The following is a 16341-nucleotide window of genomic DNA, read 5'->3' as shown; positions in this document are numbered from 1 at the left end:
TGTGGGGGGTGTGTTTGTTTGTTTTGGGGTTTTTTGGGGGGGTGGGGTTGTCATCATTCTTAGTTCCTTTTCACTGGAAACAAATGCAGGTAGAGGAAAGTGATACAGATCTTACTACAGCTTCTTTTTAAAACAGTACTGAACTATTACTTTTCTATTCATACCACAGAACTACTTACGATGCCAAGAGCTTTTCTGAGTTAATTTTCCGCTATTTTCATTCACCTATACATACTAAACTGAAAGTCTCCCTGCAGGGACAATGAGAAGTCTGTGTGGATGTTGCTCTTCCCAGCAAAGCTGCAGCTGACAGTTCCTAGCTCCTGCTCTCCGAGTTTTGGCTGTGCTGGAGCAATTGCTGATGGGGCTGCATGGTAAGACCACTGATCCAGCTACAACAACTTCTCATCTCTGTTTCTGCAGTGAATGAGTAGGCAGGGCTGGAGGTTTTATGGGTGGGGTGGGAATTGTTTAATCTAGCTTTGCTGGCAAAAAAGTCTGTGGAACCACAGACTAACCCTGAAGGCTACGCTTACTCCACTAGATTTCTGCCAAGGATCCCATGGGATTAACTTTAGTGCATGTCAGTGTCCTCTAACTGGCCCAAGAAGTATGAGCCTAATCTGGCAACAGCGGACACATCAGTTCTAGAAAAATAAAGGGCTTATATTTGGCCCAGGTAACTTACACTTTAACCAATTAATATTTAAAAACCCCGAGAGTTAGTCTTTATTTATACTTGAACTATACTGGTATTTGTGTGTCAAGTAAGCCATATGAAAATTAAAATGTTATTTTTGCATGCTATGGGATATATTCAGTAACACCAACAAAATCATGTTAGTGTTCCATGCATATTAACATTCTTTTCCCCATGTTACTAATTCTCCTTACTATTCTAATGAAATAGGCCAATTATGCTTGCAGTGAAAGTCTGTTCTTTTTCACTCTATCCAATCCAATGACCCCACATGATGAAAATCTTTACGTTTCAATTACCATGTTAATATGTCCATGTACGTCCTCTTCTCAAAATGACTGAAATTAAGTTTATGAAATCTTACAATTTTTTAGTTATAAAATAATGATAAATGTATCCTGTACAAATGGACTCTAACATCATGGTCCAACAAGTCCTGTGTAGTTGATATATTCTTTTAAATAGCATCTTTTTAATGGAGTGTTCAAAAAGATTTTAAACGGTTAATACAGCGGTCTTGCACTGTATACTGTGTGAAAAGGTCTGTCACTTTAGTGATGTCTTCACTGGCTGTATGAACAGTGTCTGCAGATGCTGGGAACTGTGCCATATCAGAAAGAGGACTGAATTCCTCGTACAGAGCATGCCAGGCATGTTACTTCAATAAAATAAACATATCTAACCTGATATGCTGGGTTCATTAGGGTATTTCAATTGGTTGAAAAGATAAAAGAAATTATACTGAACAATAAAAGACACTGGTAACTGCACTGTGTTTTTAAAAACCTTATATTTGAAGAAACTTCCCATCAGTTGCAATGCTTACTACTAAATATGGATGCAATAATGTCAAAGATTAATGTCTACATTTATTATAAAGCTTTAGTGCTAATTTAAACACAAATGCTAATACAGGTGTCTTTTTTGAGATCCTCCACCAGCCTGGTTTATCATCTTTGAGCTTATGCCACTTAAACAAGCCTAGGAACAGCTGACTCACTTGCATAAAAACCAGGTCAGCTAAAGATGAACAAAGAGCACACCAGCTACTCTGCCATTAGTGCTCATGTGTATTCTGATGTAACCATTAATAATGAAAGCTCTTATGCATTTACCACAGCAGATAACATGTTACTAATTTACTTCTCAGAGTAAGTTTTCAGCTGTCTGTATATTCAGGATTATCTGTTTCGCTGTGAAACACTTGATGTATGTAACGGGAAGAGCTCAGAAGCCTGGTTGAACTGTTAGAGCCACTGCCTTACTACTATCAGCAGCAATCAGGTTTCAACTCTACCTCTAAACTAACAAGCTCAAAGTAACATAAATACCACTAGTTCCAGTTGTTTATGGACAACTGGCAGGCAAACTGGACTTAGTTTTTCAATAGATTGAACATTTTCTATTTGAATATAATTTTTATGCAATGGAAGAGAATCATTAATAAATTAGCACTTTAGGGAAAAATAGAACAAAACCATATTCTGAAACTGATTTGAAGTAGCCACCTTATTTTGTAGAAATGAGATAAAATAAAATGTGCTTCAACTTCTGATCGCAAAACAGTCTTTTTTTTCCCCCCCTCACTACTCCCTGCTGGTTATTACACTATCTTAATTACCAAACACCGTTAAAGGACTGTACTGTGAAGAGCAGTGTACTTGTGTGTGTCATAACTGTAATAGACACCATCACAGAGGAATTGCCCATAGAATATAAACTGTTATGAATTCGAATACTGATCGCTCTGCTGAAGACAGCACTTTTAAACTGGTTTTCCAGACACAACGTAATCTCTGTTGTTGCCTACATGCAACTGCCTTGTTATTTTTAATTCTCTTTGGAATGTATAAACAATCTTTTTCTTGTTATGACAACAAGTATCTGAGGTACTGCTAGATCAGTGATGTGGTAATCCTCAGATCAAAGATAGGTCAGCATTAGTTCTCTGGAATTCAGACCAGACGTATGCAATTCTGCATATATCTAAACAGCGGACCGTTTTGTCTCCAGCCAAACTTGTAGAATACACGACCTGAATGCATTTCAGGGGTGAATTACTATATGATAGAGAAAGCACTAAAAATCCCAAGGTGACTCAGGACAGAAAACCCCAACTTTATTATTACTGCAGACCTGAAAGTTACTTTTTATTGATTTTAGTGAAATTCCAGTCTCATTAAAAGTAGACTGCTTTGGCTTACTTTGTGTGGGGAGAGAGTAACAGCAATCTTACGTCAGCTGAGATGTTAGGGAGTTCTAGACAAACGGTGTAATGATTGTGTACTGTTAAAATAAATGAGAAAACTTCAGATTCCATGTAGCATCAACAATTGAAAACTATTTCTGCTAATCTCTTTTTAAAGGAGAGTCAGTATCCAACAGCAAATGTTCACTGAAAGCTTATGAAAAAGTATTTTGCAATTAACCTAATCATTTGATATTAGTTAATAACAGGTAGCACTGCCTTACACAAACCCATAGAGAAACTGACTGTTTGGGAAGGAATTCCTTACCCAGCATCATACCTTACATCTGTTTGGTACAGATTACCTCACACGATAAGCTTCTGTACTATGCACACCTTTGCAGAGCAATCTCTTATAAAATTATCACGTATAGATAAATGAAATGAATGATTAGACCAGCATGACATGGACAAAGCCATTCCCAGAATAAGCTATTTGATCAAAGTGAAGCAGTTGGGCAAACTTACAGGAACCAGTTTCCAAAACCATTTGGTAGGAGACTTCAGTGGAAGCAGTAGGAAAAAAGAATAAAAGCAAAAAGCAAAGAAAAAAAGGAACAATTTATCAGATTTCATAAATTAGTTTTACAAAGCAATTTTCTTACATTCTCAGTTTTGCGTAACAGTGAATTGTAATTTTATGGTAAGCATTAGTGCACTGTAACTGCTGTGTACTGAGCTAATTAGCAGAAATAACACTGGAGAGATACGTCTGCAGTCTTTGTAGACCAACATTATAATTTTCCCCCATGAACAAACAAGATTGTCAGATCAATGTGGTTTTATTCAATGCTTTCACACATCTAATTGTACCCTACATATGCAATCTGACTGAAGAATTCATTTGAGACTTGAAGTCATGATATCACAAGTATCAAACTGAACTCCAGCAGCACATATGGGGAAGCAGGGAAGCTAAAGCAATGAAAACGGGTGTAAACACACTGTAGTACAGTACAACCAACTGCAGTGAAGTTTGCATTAGTTATTTCAAGCCAAACAGTTATGTTTATAACATATAACAATGTTTTTAAACAGTTATATGACAGTTTTCAGAACAAGAGATGCAGGCAGTTATATTTTTGCAATGACAATTCACATTAGTGTCAGCTGCATGATGTGCAATGACCTGAAATGTAGATGGAGTTCTGGCTTCCGGCAGAGAAATGATCAGAACTGATTACGTACACTGTTAACTCATACACGATCAAAAAATACACCGCCAAATTATAAAGAAAAAGTTTACAAATACAGACTTTAACCTAAAAGCTTAATCCTAAGTACACTGAAGTCCGTGAATTTTTCTGTAGCTCTATACACTAGCCTGGCATAAAGCTGTCACTATTAAGAAAAACACATCATGTAGCAGTAAACAGAAAACCTCACCACTCCATTGATTTAATTGTAGAAATCAAAAAAAAAAATCAAAACCAATTACTGAAGGGCAGGAAATTTTCTTCTTTTTTAAAAGAAGAGAAATATTTTCTGGAAATGTTGAAAAAGTAGTTTCAAAACAACCATTATGGAAAAAACTGCTATGGACGCTTATTATTACGCACTTGTTAAGTACTGAACTTCTATAAAACCCTTAAAATAACTGTAGTAATGAAACAAAGCTCTTATGCAAAAAAAGCTGTTGTGCACAAAGGGGTGTACATTAGCAAAGTGACCATTCTCAACATTCTTCTCCTCCATTTAACTGGACCCTTACGGTGGAGAATCCCAAAGCCACTTAGAAGAAATCAGCTGTGAGATGCATGTTCACGTGTGGCCTTCGGTCACACCAAACTAAAGCACTTCCCCACAGCGATCAGTTTCTCTTCACCTCACTGAAATATAAGCAGCATAGGAAAACTGCATCAATTTGAAAACAAGTTAGCTTAATTTGCAACTGCAGTCAGGAATTCTAAACCATATATAAAGCAAGGTTTTAGGAAAACGGACTGAGATCAGACCTGGACTGTCTATTGATGCTGATAGGAACATCTTTCTTTGATTTATCAACATGAAGTGTATTTCAGACTCGGACTCAAAAGGTCCATCAATACCTACTTAATGATAGGCTGAAGGACTGCTCTTTGGAAAAAAGCACACAGTTGTTTCAGTTCCGAAGACTGACCCTCTCTCTGTAGTCCCGTACAAACTGAACTCAAAACTAGCAATCCAATATATATTTTCATTTATCCACTTGGCTGAAATTACAGTTGACACTACTATGAATATGCTTCGAGAGACTGAAAAACTGAAGACAATGAAGTTTAAATTCAAACACAATACAGGGTTTATAAATATACACTTTGTAAAGGCACTTAAAAGATATAAAGAAAAGGACATCATAATGGGGATTCAATGGCTGTTGAATCGGAACTTTATATCAAAGTGAATAAACTTTTTACCCCTGGAACTCACTAAAGATTAAAAAATTGAATAAAGAATCCAGACTGACTTCTTCCAATGTTTTTTTTAAATAAAAAACAATCCAAACAACCCCCCCCCCCAAAAAAAAACAAAAAACAAAACAACAATAAAACACACCCAACAAAAGAACAAAAAAGTCTCTCGGGTTGAAGGCTCACAGTTTTACATGATTGTTTAATCCTCCCTAACAAAATATTTTAAACAGGACCATGATAAATTTAACTCAATGTAAATTCATCCTACAGTGCCAAAAACATGGCAGTCATGCCTTTGATTAAATACTTGTTTGTACTGTCTTCCTTGCACCATCATTTGTGTTCATGCAGCTGTGCGTTAATTGCATTAATTGAATCAAGAAGCTGATCCTGCTGCAAATTTTTCTTCTCGGCATGTTAGCTTTTGCTAGCAGTGTGGATTTATGACACAGTATCTTGAAAGTGGAACTGTGGCACATTAGTGTTCTACCTTCACACAAAAAAGTTGCACTGGTCAAACTAATTTTTAAAAATATTTAAAGAAGTCGGGTCTCTGGATGAATACTCCTATGTTTGTTTCTCACAGGATTTGCATTGATTTGGCTTAAACCTGTTAAGACTCATTCAGTCAAAAATCACAAAAGCAGACAGAAAAATAGTAACTTCTTGAGAAGGCTTCGACTGCATTGACAAGTCTGTGGTTTAACCAGTGCAACTGTGCATTCACTACACACTATTCAACGGAAGTCTGAAAACCAAAGCTATTCACTACAAAACTTGAAATCCTAATTTTGAAAGGAGATGCAGAGACTCTACCAGAAAATGACGAGGTTACCACAAATCACCGGCTGATCAAGATCCACAGAGGACTACCTGGAACTATAAATCATACATACTCCTTCCTCTCTTATCTTCTACAGGAAGCTAGCAGCAGAAGAAAGTGAAGGAAAACAAAAGCAGTCTCATAATCTGATAATACTGTTTTTATCTGCCCCAAAATAGAAAACAGGTATATTTTTATCTGTCAATATGATACTTACAATTTTTAGAAATGTAGAGATTTATTACTTATTGCAAAAAAAAATTCACCGCAGATTTGTAACAAGATAGTAAGGCATTAATTTGGCAGCCTTAAGAATTATGCTGACATTGTTTTTCCACAACTGATAAATTTATGAATTTATCACAGTAGGAAAGTATAAAATAATTAAAAAGTCTACTCATTAACTTTGTTTTGCCTTTTAAGCACACAACTTCTCTGCTTCTAGGCCAGAAATTAAAACCAAAGAAAAGCTTTCCCTAATGACTGGAATGATCTATTCTTCCCATGTTTGTTTGGCCATCTCTAAATCAACAGAAAAGGTATTCTGAATTTAACTTTAGTCCAGGTTCAAAACCTGACCACACCTTTGAAACAAATATTCAAAGGCGTTTGGTGACAGCAGAAGGGAGATAGTGAAGTTTGAATTTTAGTATAGAATCATCACCTTTTGAGCCACTAACTATGTGTTAACACAGAGAACCTAAATTACAAAACAAAGCCCCAGCTTGAAAAGGATGATGGAAGTCGGGTAAGAGGCACAACGAAACATTCCAGTTCCCCTTCATGCTAAGTTTTAAAACACAAATAGAAGCAGCATTTCAGAATTTAAAAACATAAAAAAAAGAAAAGAAAACAATTGAATTCAGACACTAAGAATTAAGCTACAACTGTACTATGGGCATAGAAAATGCTACCGTTAATAAATACACAGATGTATAATTTTTCCATAAAAACAGGAAAACATGTATTGCTTTAGATAATAAAAAGGCAGAATTCAAGCCCCCCTGCCTTTCTTAAATTTAAGAAAAATTACTGATAACTAAACCTAGGCATAGCATGAATTTAAAAAAATAAGAAAAAACCACACTAATTAATATTCCAATAAAAAGTTATATACATATTTGAGCAGTACCCAAAGCTGGTTATTTCAAAGCTTCGCTAAGATACGAGGTAGGGTCAATGCCATAAAGTAACAGGACACGTCCCTGAGTCCGTGCTGTACAGAGAGGGATGCATGGACTGATGCAATGTGGAGACAGACAGTCAGGTAAAACTCCTGGGCATCTGGGAATAAACACTAGGAGACCTCGACAGGAGTAACATCACAATTTAACAGAAACTCTTCTTAGAAACTGTCCAACTTGATGCAATGCAATTGATGCACTGGTGGATCTGCCCTGCCATCCTCTTTGGAAAGCTACCGTTTGGTACAACCCACAGGTACAAACGAGAGGCTTTCGTTCTGGTGTTTGGTGTGTCTCCAGATCGCAGATGTTTGCGTGTGTGCAATCACCATTAGCTTTAGCAAAAGTAAGTGGAAATTTAGGAAATACTGTGAGGTACGTGACAAAGAGATTGACTGAGATTTCAGAGTAGTAAATCAGCCATCAGCTGAACAGAGCAGTGTTTCTCAAAGAAAACCTGGAGACAATCTGAATGAGTTGAAAATATGTTGTAGTTTCCTGCATGCAAAATAAAAGGTTCAGTAAGTCAAATTCCCCAAATATTTTTAAAAGAGAGTTCACTGATATTTCATATTCTGGACTTATTTTCTAGAAGAACATTACATTTTATCCCTGAAACTTTAATGTACAAACGACATTTTGACTCATTATCCGAGCAATCTTATCTGCATTCTTCTCATGTAATTAAATATGAAGGATAACCAACTTTCTAACAGCAGGTTTGTTGGTGGGGGGGTTTTGTTGTTGTTTGGTTTTGTTTGGTTGGTTTTTTTCTTTTAATCTATAATCCACAATAAACTTACTGTCACAAAAGACATGTAGAGGTCAAATGGAGCCTGAGGTTTTTGCCCATGCTGACATTTTAGCTAATAAAGCCATGCTAATACAACCCCCTAGCATGGAGTACCTTACTTGACAGTGTAATTTATGCAGCTAAATCCCACGCTGAGGGAAAAGACACAACAGTATCAAAAAACCCTCAGTGTACAGAAGGCCTTAATTACACATTTTTCCACGATGTGGCATCTGTAGCATGATTTTGTTACTTTGCAAGTGCATTTGTACACTGGCCAACAGTGTGCTGGGCTCTGATTGTGTTACAGCCTCACAACTCATGAAAACCACAAAGGCATACACCCTTACGCTAAAGTTTTATTTCACGGGTCCATTTGTGGGACTAGAATTACAGACTGTCTTTCAATGGTTAGAGTCAAGAATGCTGACACTGCATATATCTATCTTGCCGTTCTTAATATAAAATGCAAACTATAAGTGAAAAGAAATACTACTGAATTTTTACAAATACAGATAATTATGGCATGATAAATATGGCTCTGATAGTAATATTCTCTTTGATATATCTTTGTTTACCATATTGAGACTCTCATGCACTTTGGATTTTAAAAATCATTCTCATCTTTCAAAGTGACCTAAAAACCACACAAAACTTCCTACTGTTATTTACAGGAAAATGAAAAAGAAAAAATCACTGGAGGACAGAGGACTGTCAGTTACCGCTCTGGCCCTCATTTACATCGTTTTATCTAAATTTGAAAAATTAACTTGTCAAGGACATGTTATTCTCCAGATTTCTATGCTGCTATTATCATCAAATACAGGTTATTTTTTCCTTATCAAGATACATGCACAGGGTCACACTACTACTGTAAAAAATACCATTTTCTTTTGCTGAGTCACATACTAATTACTCTTCATCATTCCTTATATTTAGAAAGAAACCACAAGTGCCAGGACATTCATGCTTTTGAAGCTGAACTTCTAACCTAGCCAGATAACCCACAACTCCTTCAGAGCAGCACTGAAAAGCAGATAGCTGCTTACACAAACACAGACCGGGAAGAAAACGAGGATTATGGCCTTGCAGTAGCTAGGAAACCTGTTCTGCATTCAAGTGCAGGAATAACATCAACGGGTGTTCAAACTGATTACCAGTTCTCCAATAGTAATTACATCACAACAGGATAAATGATCTCATGCTGAAGCGAGCAATTTTACATATTCTGGAACTGTACATTGCCCTTCCATATTCTGATGGGTATAACCCTACGTAATTAACTGAGCTTCACAGACAAAAGGAAAAAAAAATCCTGTTAGGAAAGGGAAACAAACATAATCTGTTTTGATTGTCTGTATAATAAAACCTGTAATCGACCAGTATTTTGGATCACGGCCAGATCAATGCTTCCCATGATGCCACATACAGATCCCTCTTTTCATAAGGAAAAGACATTACAAATCATGAATAAAAATGTGATGGTCTTTTTCATATCATATCTGACTACAACTTTAATTCATATGAAAGTACTCATTAATCTTACTAAATTCCTTAGCACTAACATTAATCTTACTAAATTCCTTAGCACTAACATAGCATATGTTTCCCTTCTATCAAAGATTTGTCAAAAAGGACAACTCGTAATAAAAGGTGAAGCTCTGTTAACGTTATCCATTTAAATGGGTATTTTTGTGGAAATGATTAATAACAAAATGACTGAAAATGAAAAGTTTGCTTTCTTCAACAAGGAGTTAAAAGTTCAATATCTGCAAATGTCTATTTATCTATACATACCATATGCAGGTAGTTTTTGTTTACAGATACTTATTCTCGATTTTAACCCCTATACCTACCTTTTGACCTCCTGCAGATTCTGCACTGTGATGCTCTTTTAGTTTTTGTTCCTGTTCCATTATGTCTTTCAAATGTTCATTTACCTAGAGACAAAGTAGTTTATTCATTGGTCTGAAAAACAGTTCACAGAAATTGTAAGTTCCCAAAAGGTCTATAAATTTCTATCATCAAGTTAACTGAAAAGATGAAACAAATATTTCAGACTATAATCCTGAAGCATAACCAGCAAATGTCAGTCCCAGTTGCAGTCTGGGGTCACTAGCTGTTATCTTTACACTTTACAAACTAACCAGCCCCTTATTATGCTTGATCACATTTGATTAAAGTGTATACTTGTTACTTGGTTTGATCACACAGCGAAGGCAGGTCACTTAAAGCAAGATGTGTTCAAACAGAAACAGAATACCTTGGGTTTACATCATGATAAATTACACAGTAATTGATGATGACAACTCTTCAAGAGCCAAAAAGAGACTCTCAAGCAGCCATCATGGCATCTCAACACGACAGTGACTAAGATGATGTATGTAATGTATATTATAGTGTTTTTATTTAGACTTTCTATTTATTAGGTTCACATAACACATTTAACATTTCTGCAAACTTTGCTTATCATCACCCATAGGTAGCAGACGACAGAAGAGGCTGTATCACACGCAGTCTTGATGTATCTACATACATACTCATCCTACCCACTCCTCTCTAATCGAATTGTATAGACTACAAAGGAATCCAGGCAAAGCTTGCCTTCCCAGTACTCGTACCTTGTTTATCCAGTACATGACAGCATCCTCAATGTCATAAGGTAGATCTGTAGCTTGGAAGAAGGACGAATATTGCTGAGTGCATGCAATCACTTTCTCCACGCTAACCATCTCCACGGTATATGCCATCATAAGAGTATCGATCATGGCCAGGTGAGCACTCTACAAAGAGAAGCGGCAATGCCTAATTAAATTTGCAAATCAAGTACCAACACTTTTTAATGTATTATTTCTGAACATAGCCACATACGTGGAAAGACCAAAACTGTAAACGCTACAAGTTTTCTTGCCTTGTTGTCAGTTTTTGAATGAAAGAGAAGAAAAAAAAAAAACACATAACAGATTTGAAAACACAATACAAAGTAAAGAGACATTGATAAAAAAATGCTTATTGCAAACTAAAATACCATCAGTAACAAAATTAACACCAAAAGTAACCAACTGGAAATTGAAAGAATACGCAATTCTAGTGATTCAAGCATTACATCACTTTTAACAGAGCTAAAGAGATCTTGTAAATTTTTCACTCTAGCAAAACACCAGCCTGACCCACATTATTTGTACAGGAAATAAAATCTAGGACTGCCTGGTAAACAAACTTTATCATTGTGAAAATGCTGCATTAATAAGTGGAAGTTTAACTATTTTTGAAGTCATAATCAAGGAAGAAGACACAATTAGACTAATCATAAGTAAAAAACCAACATGACAGAAAATATACTTGTTTCTTATAATAAACTATCTCATGTAGATGCAGCTATATATGCACAACTAGGTTTAAAATAAGTATATACTAATAAATAAAATACAGCTTCTTGAAAGAGGAGGTATGTTTCTCCTGGTGGTGTTATGTATTGAAAGACAATGAATATTTCACAGTTTGTACTAATTAAAAAAAAAAAAAATCCCCAAAAGACAATTTAAAAAAAAAAAGAGGATGACAACCAGGATTTACATTAGAGTCTTGTGACTAAGAAAATGATGGGGGTTTGTAGAGGCAGTGCCTGCAGCTAAACAGATGTATTTCTGTTTCATGAGAAGTTACAGCTTTCTAAGTATTAAGCAACATCTCTCATGAACCAGGACAATTGCAAAAGACAGTATTTTTTTAAGGCGATATTGTCTTTAAACACAACTCCAGATGCAAACAAAGATCCCAAACAGTTGTTAACAGCATCATTTCAATTCTATAGAAATATTCATGTAAACATCTCAAGGTAGCTATAACAGCCATGGCAACAACAGTGAACAACATGAGTCACACAGCAGTACTGTCTTTCATCATTATAGTTAAGGTAGTACACACATACATCACCGATTTCAGAATTCCCAGCGGGGGAAAAAAAAAAAAAAAAGAGATCCAGACTTCGTGCTGCCCTTAGTGTTTGTATCACTGATGAAAGCAAAGCAGGCAGTAGCACAACCCATTTTTCGAATGCAGTTAAGTTGCTTGCTTTGATAAAAAAAAGGCAAACTATAGTTACTTTATCTACTAACTAAAGACATTCAAAATGACCGCCAACCCCTCTGGAACGAGCTTCTTTTCTTTGGGTCCAGGATGTGACCCGAGATCCCCATCTGCTATGCAATCTCTCCATGCTCCTAGCACAAGCACTGCAGCCAGGCTAAGAACCAGTGTCTCTTCACTCCTGCCACCGATTGCCTAATTCAGTATAAACTCTTTTCATCATATTCATCTGCCCTATCAATTTCTTTACAGACCTTTAGTGGACAACTACTGATATAAGAGCTTAGGTGCAAACGGAGGAAAGAGCTGGGGAGCCAAACTCTTGCCACTCAACGTATTTAAGAAGGAAAAGATGGAGTATTGCCCATGACCAGTCTCCCGAGGAACCCACACTGCAGTGTGAAATAGGGCAGTCCCATACACAGATACAACAGAGTCCCTCAGAAATGCAGTGAAGGAGTTCAGATAGAATATCACACCAACTACTAGTAAAGTCCCAAAACCTCGGGAGGGGTTGGACAGCCTGGGTGAGCTGTACAAATCCATGCACTTCTGCAGGAGTTTCCAGCTCAGACTGCAGAAGGGTCATTTAGCAAGTGCAAAACTGGAAGGAAGAAGGGAAGACCTGGACATCCAGGCATCGTTGCTCTCATGGTCTTTCCTTGCTGTCTCTTTGTTGCCTAGTCTGAGTGGCCACCTTGTGCCATTTCCAGAACCTCCTGAGAAATGGAGATACTGCTCGGACTGCAACCTGCACAAGAGGATTGTTTTCAGCCCCTACCTGCGGGGTGGACACACCCTTCCAGTTGAGGTCTGACAACCAAGGAAGCTCCAACCAGGTTTGGAACTAGTATCTTCTTCCCCTACCATTGATCCATGACTAGTTCACTGGATACTGCGCCTGTGCTCTGAGACCAGCCTGCAAGAAAAGCAATCACTGGCAACTCTCCCAGAGGGAATTTAGTAGCCTTTACCTCCTATGCTGGATCATCGGTTTGTCTGTAAAACTTGATCATGCCTACGAAGTGGACTGCCAATGGACAGACAAGCCACTGAAGTGTTGCTATAACTGCCGATACGCTCAATACATTATAAATACATTAAGAAGATTAAATTATTTACAACTGGCTGAGTCACATTTTCAACGTTTCTAGCAAAGTGTACTATCAAAAAGAACCTTTAACCACACTGACTGGATCCATGTCACAACTCTTTGTCTTGTATAAGCTATCAAACACAAGCATCTCAGTGTCTCAGAAGTGACTCCAAATTACCTTCTTTAAAATCCAGGCAAGACACTCAAAAGGAGATTTAAAAAAACTGGTAAATAATGAAAAGAATAATTTGAAGTTAACTTACATCAATTACCTTGAGAAACAAACTACAAAATTGCTCTTTTTCTCAGTTCGCAGAAGTCAAACTTTAGTTTACTAATATTAATATTTAAAACATCTATGGCTTCCTCCCCACCCCCCAAATTTGCAAGAAACCAAATAAGCACATAACTTAGACCTAAAATAGTTATGGATATTTGGTTGTTTTTCTGTTTGGGTTCCCCCCTCCTCCCCCTGCCCCTTTAAAAAAAAAACAAAAAAAAGAGATACAGAAAGAAAAAGGAAACTATTTAATTCCACATACTGTTCTACTGGTTTTCTTCCACTTCTGGGAAGAGTCAGGCAAGATGCATTCTTTTAATTCCCTATGCTCAGCAAGAACTACCAAATTAAAAATGGTACTACAAAAATAGTATCTTACTGTCCCAATTTTAAAAAAGTTCTACTGATAGTAAATAAAGTTCATCTCTCACTGAACAGCATATTCTAAGTACAACTAAAAAGCAAGAGGGAAAGGTCACTTTTACTAGTTGGATCTGCAGTTATGACTGAATTATGACACAAGGAAGCAACCTTTCCTGAGGGGGAAATACTGCTCTGAGCAGCAGAATCTAGGATGAGCTACTCCGCAATGTCTTCTCCCTCTGGACAAGGCTGTAACCCAATGCCTGAAGCAACTCCCCAGGAGCTGCTGATGGTACCAAGATGGTACTCTAAACGCTGCCACCTCCCCAAGATGTCAGCATCAGGACATGCAGCATAGAAAAACCTAGGCAGGATTTCTTGCTGTCACATACCTCCCACATACAGAGCTGCAGGAAGGCATATTTGAATAAGGACACATGCTTTTGAAAAAAAAGAGTCTTTTTTTTTTTTTAGAGAAACAATAAGACAAGTAACATGTTAAGTTACACAGAGTAGAATACAAAGCCATTACAGAAATATTAAAAAAAAAAAAAAAAAATCGAGATCAACAGTGAACAACACAGGAAGTAACAGACTGTTCTACCACAAAACTCTTATGCAGAGATTTGGGTTAAACCAATTCAAATTGATCTCTTCACTACAACAGTGCAGAGTACTAAAGTCTTACACGGCATGCTACAAAATATATTAAAAAACACCACCACAAAACCCCCACCAAATGTTGGACTCTTAAAGGTATTTTATTTCTTAACACACAAACATGGGTTTGTCTTTCCCAACTAGGCCCTGCATGGAACACAGGAGTTTTAACCTACTAATCTTTACAATATCAGTAATTACTACTTAGTTTCTGCCTTGTAGGTTCCACAGCTTTATTTTCTATGGCTAAATAGTTCAGTAAGGAGCTTACTGAACTGCAGAAGAAAAATTACTCTGAGCGTGACTGCTAATGCTTTCTCTGCCTAATCTTTATTACAGAGCTCGTTCCACCTTGAAGAACTGCAAACAGCTTCACTAGAAAGCATACTAAGCACAAGTGATACTGTACACAGATAATTATGGACAAATACTATTTTTATAGACAGCTCTTATATTATTACCTACTACTAAGGATATTTCTCACACTCCATTAAACGATATTTCAGTCAGGAGTTCTCTTTTGACCTGCCCCTTTAGGGAAGTCATAGGCAAAACCATTTCCCAATATAATGCTTGAATTAAAGGGGCAGAGAGAACAGCCTAGCACAATTCTAAAGCAGGATATTGTTATCCTCATGATAAAATAAGCAAATAAATAACCCTTTCCTTGAGTCTTTTATTGAAAGAAAGAGTCCTCTAATCTCACTACGCTTTGGAGATTTGCTCTTTGACAGAATATGGCTTTTGTAAACAGGAAAATACATTTCCGTTCTTATTGAATTTGGTCATGCTTCAAGTTTTTGACAACGATTTTGTGAAGGAATTTGGTCATATGAAAAAAAAGTCTTCACACTGTAGTTCTCACTTGTGCTATAAACACATATATTTTTAGCTAAATTCCCTGAAGATTTTTACTTACACTGGAATCAGGCACTTGATCAAAGAACAGAAAAGATCAGCTTTCTGCAACTAGCTGGGGGAATTTGTATCACCTTTCTATCAGTAGTTATGCATGTAACTTTCTATCTGCTGAAAACAGATTTTGCATCCAGATACTTCTCACAAGACAGTGAACAACAGTAACTTTGATCCTCTTACTTCGGTTAACAGTACAGACCAAATTCCATGGGCTTGATGAAGCTGAAGATACTGTATACAAGGAAGAGCAAAGATTATGAATATGTTGGATGCTTGGTGTATTCCTAAAAATAATTGATCTGTTACTGTTCACTGCAAGTAACATTCTTCAAATTAAAACTGAAATCCCCATTAATCTTCTGCCAGTATATACTAGTTCTTAATTTAATCTTACATTTCCTTGTATTACCATTACCAGATTGACTGCTATCAAGTCAGACCAAAGATAACTGGAAACAAAGCAAGAAAGAGAATATAATAATAAAGACAGAGACGATCCCCACAGAGGCAGTCGCTGTATTTAAAACTGCTAGAAGGTATTATTGATCACACGGAATAACTGTTATCGGACACGTACTTCAGGAGAAAAGACAGGTAAAACCAGATCAGAGTTGCTGATACGCAGAGTAAAAGACAGACTGGAACAGCAGGTGAGTAAGGGATTAAACATACAGGACAGCCACAGCAAAAGGGTGTGCCAAGAGCACTCCGTGCCATGCCAACCCATGTCTCCGAACGCGGCTTTCTTGCACATTATGTGAACAACACAGTTTGAGGCAGTTGAGTAGCTTTAG

General features: G+C 36.9%; 1 protein-coding gene across 2 annotated transcripts in view; it reads right to left on the bottom strand.

The window, feature by feature from the left end:
- The window catches only part of CAMSAP2 (calmodulin regulated spectrin-associated protein family, member 2), a 78806-nt gene that overhangs the window by 27674 nt on the left and 34791 nt on the right, over positions 1-16341 (bottom strand). The window contains exons 3-5 of one of the 2 annotated variants that reach the window (XM_010134218.1): positions 10763-10924; positions 9998-10081; positions 3417-3449 (exon numbers count right to left, since the gene is read on the bottom strand). In XM_010134218.1, coding sequence (XP_010132520.1) covers positions 3417-3449; positions 9998-10081; positions 10763-10924 — 279 coding nt within the window. The remainder of the gene's footprint in view (positions 1-3416; positions 3450-9997; positions 10082-10762; positions 10925-16341) is intronic. The other variant, XM_010134219.1, reaches the window with a different exon arrangement.

This window comes from Buceros rhinoceros, unplaced genomic scaffold, assembly GCF_000710305.1.
Source record: "Buceros rhinoceros silvestris isolate BGI_N320 unplaced genomic scaffold, ASM71030v1 scaffold17094, whole genome shotgun sequence".
NCBI classification, from domain to species: Eukaryota; Metazoa; Chordata; class Aves; order Bucerotiformes; family Bucerotidae; genus Buceros; species Buceros rhinoceros.
The sequence above is the reverse complement of the archived record's forward strand: the minus strand, read 5'-3'. Positions and strand labels throughout refer to the sequence as shown.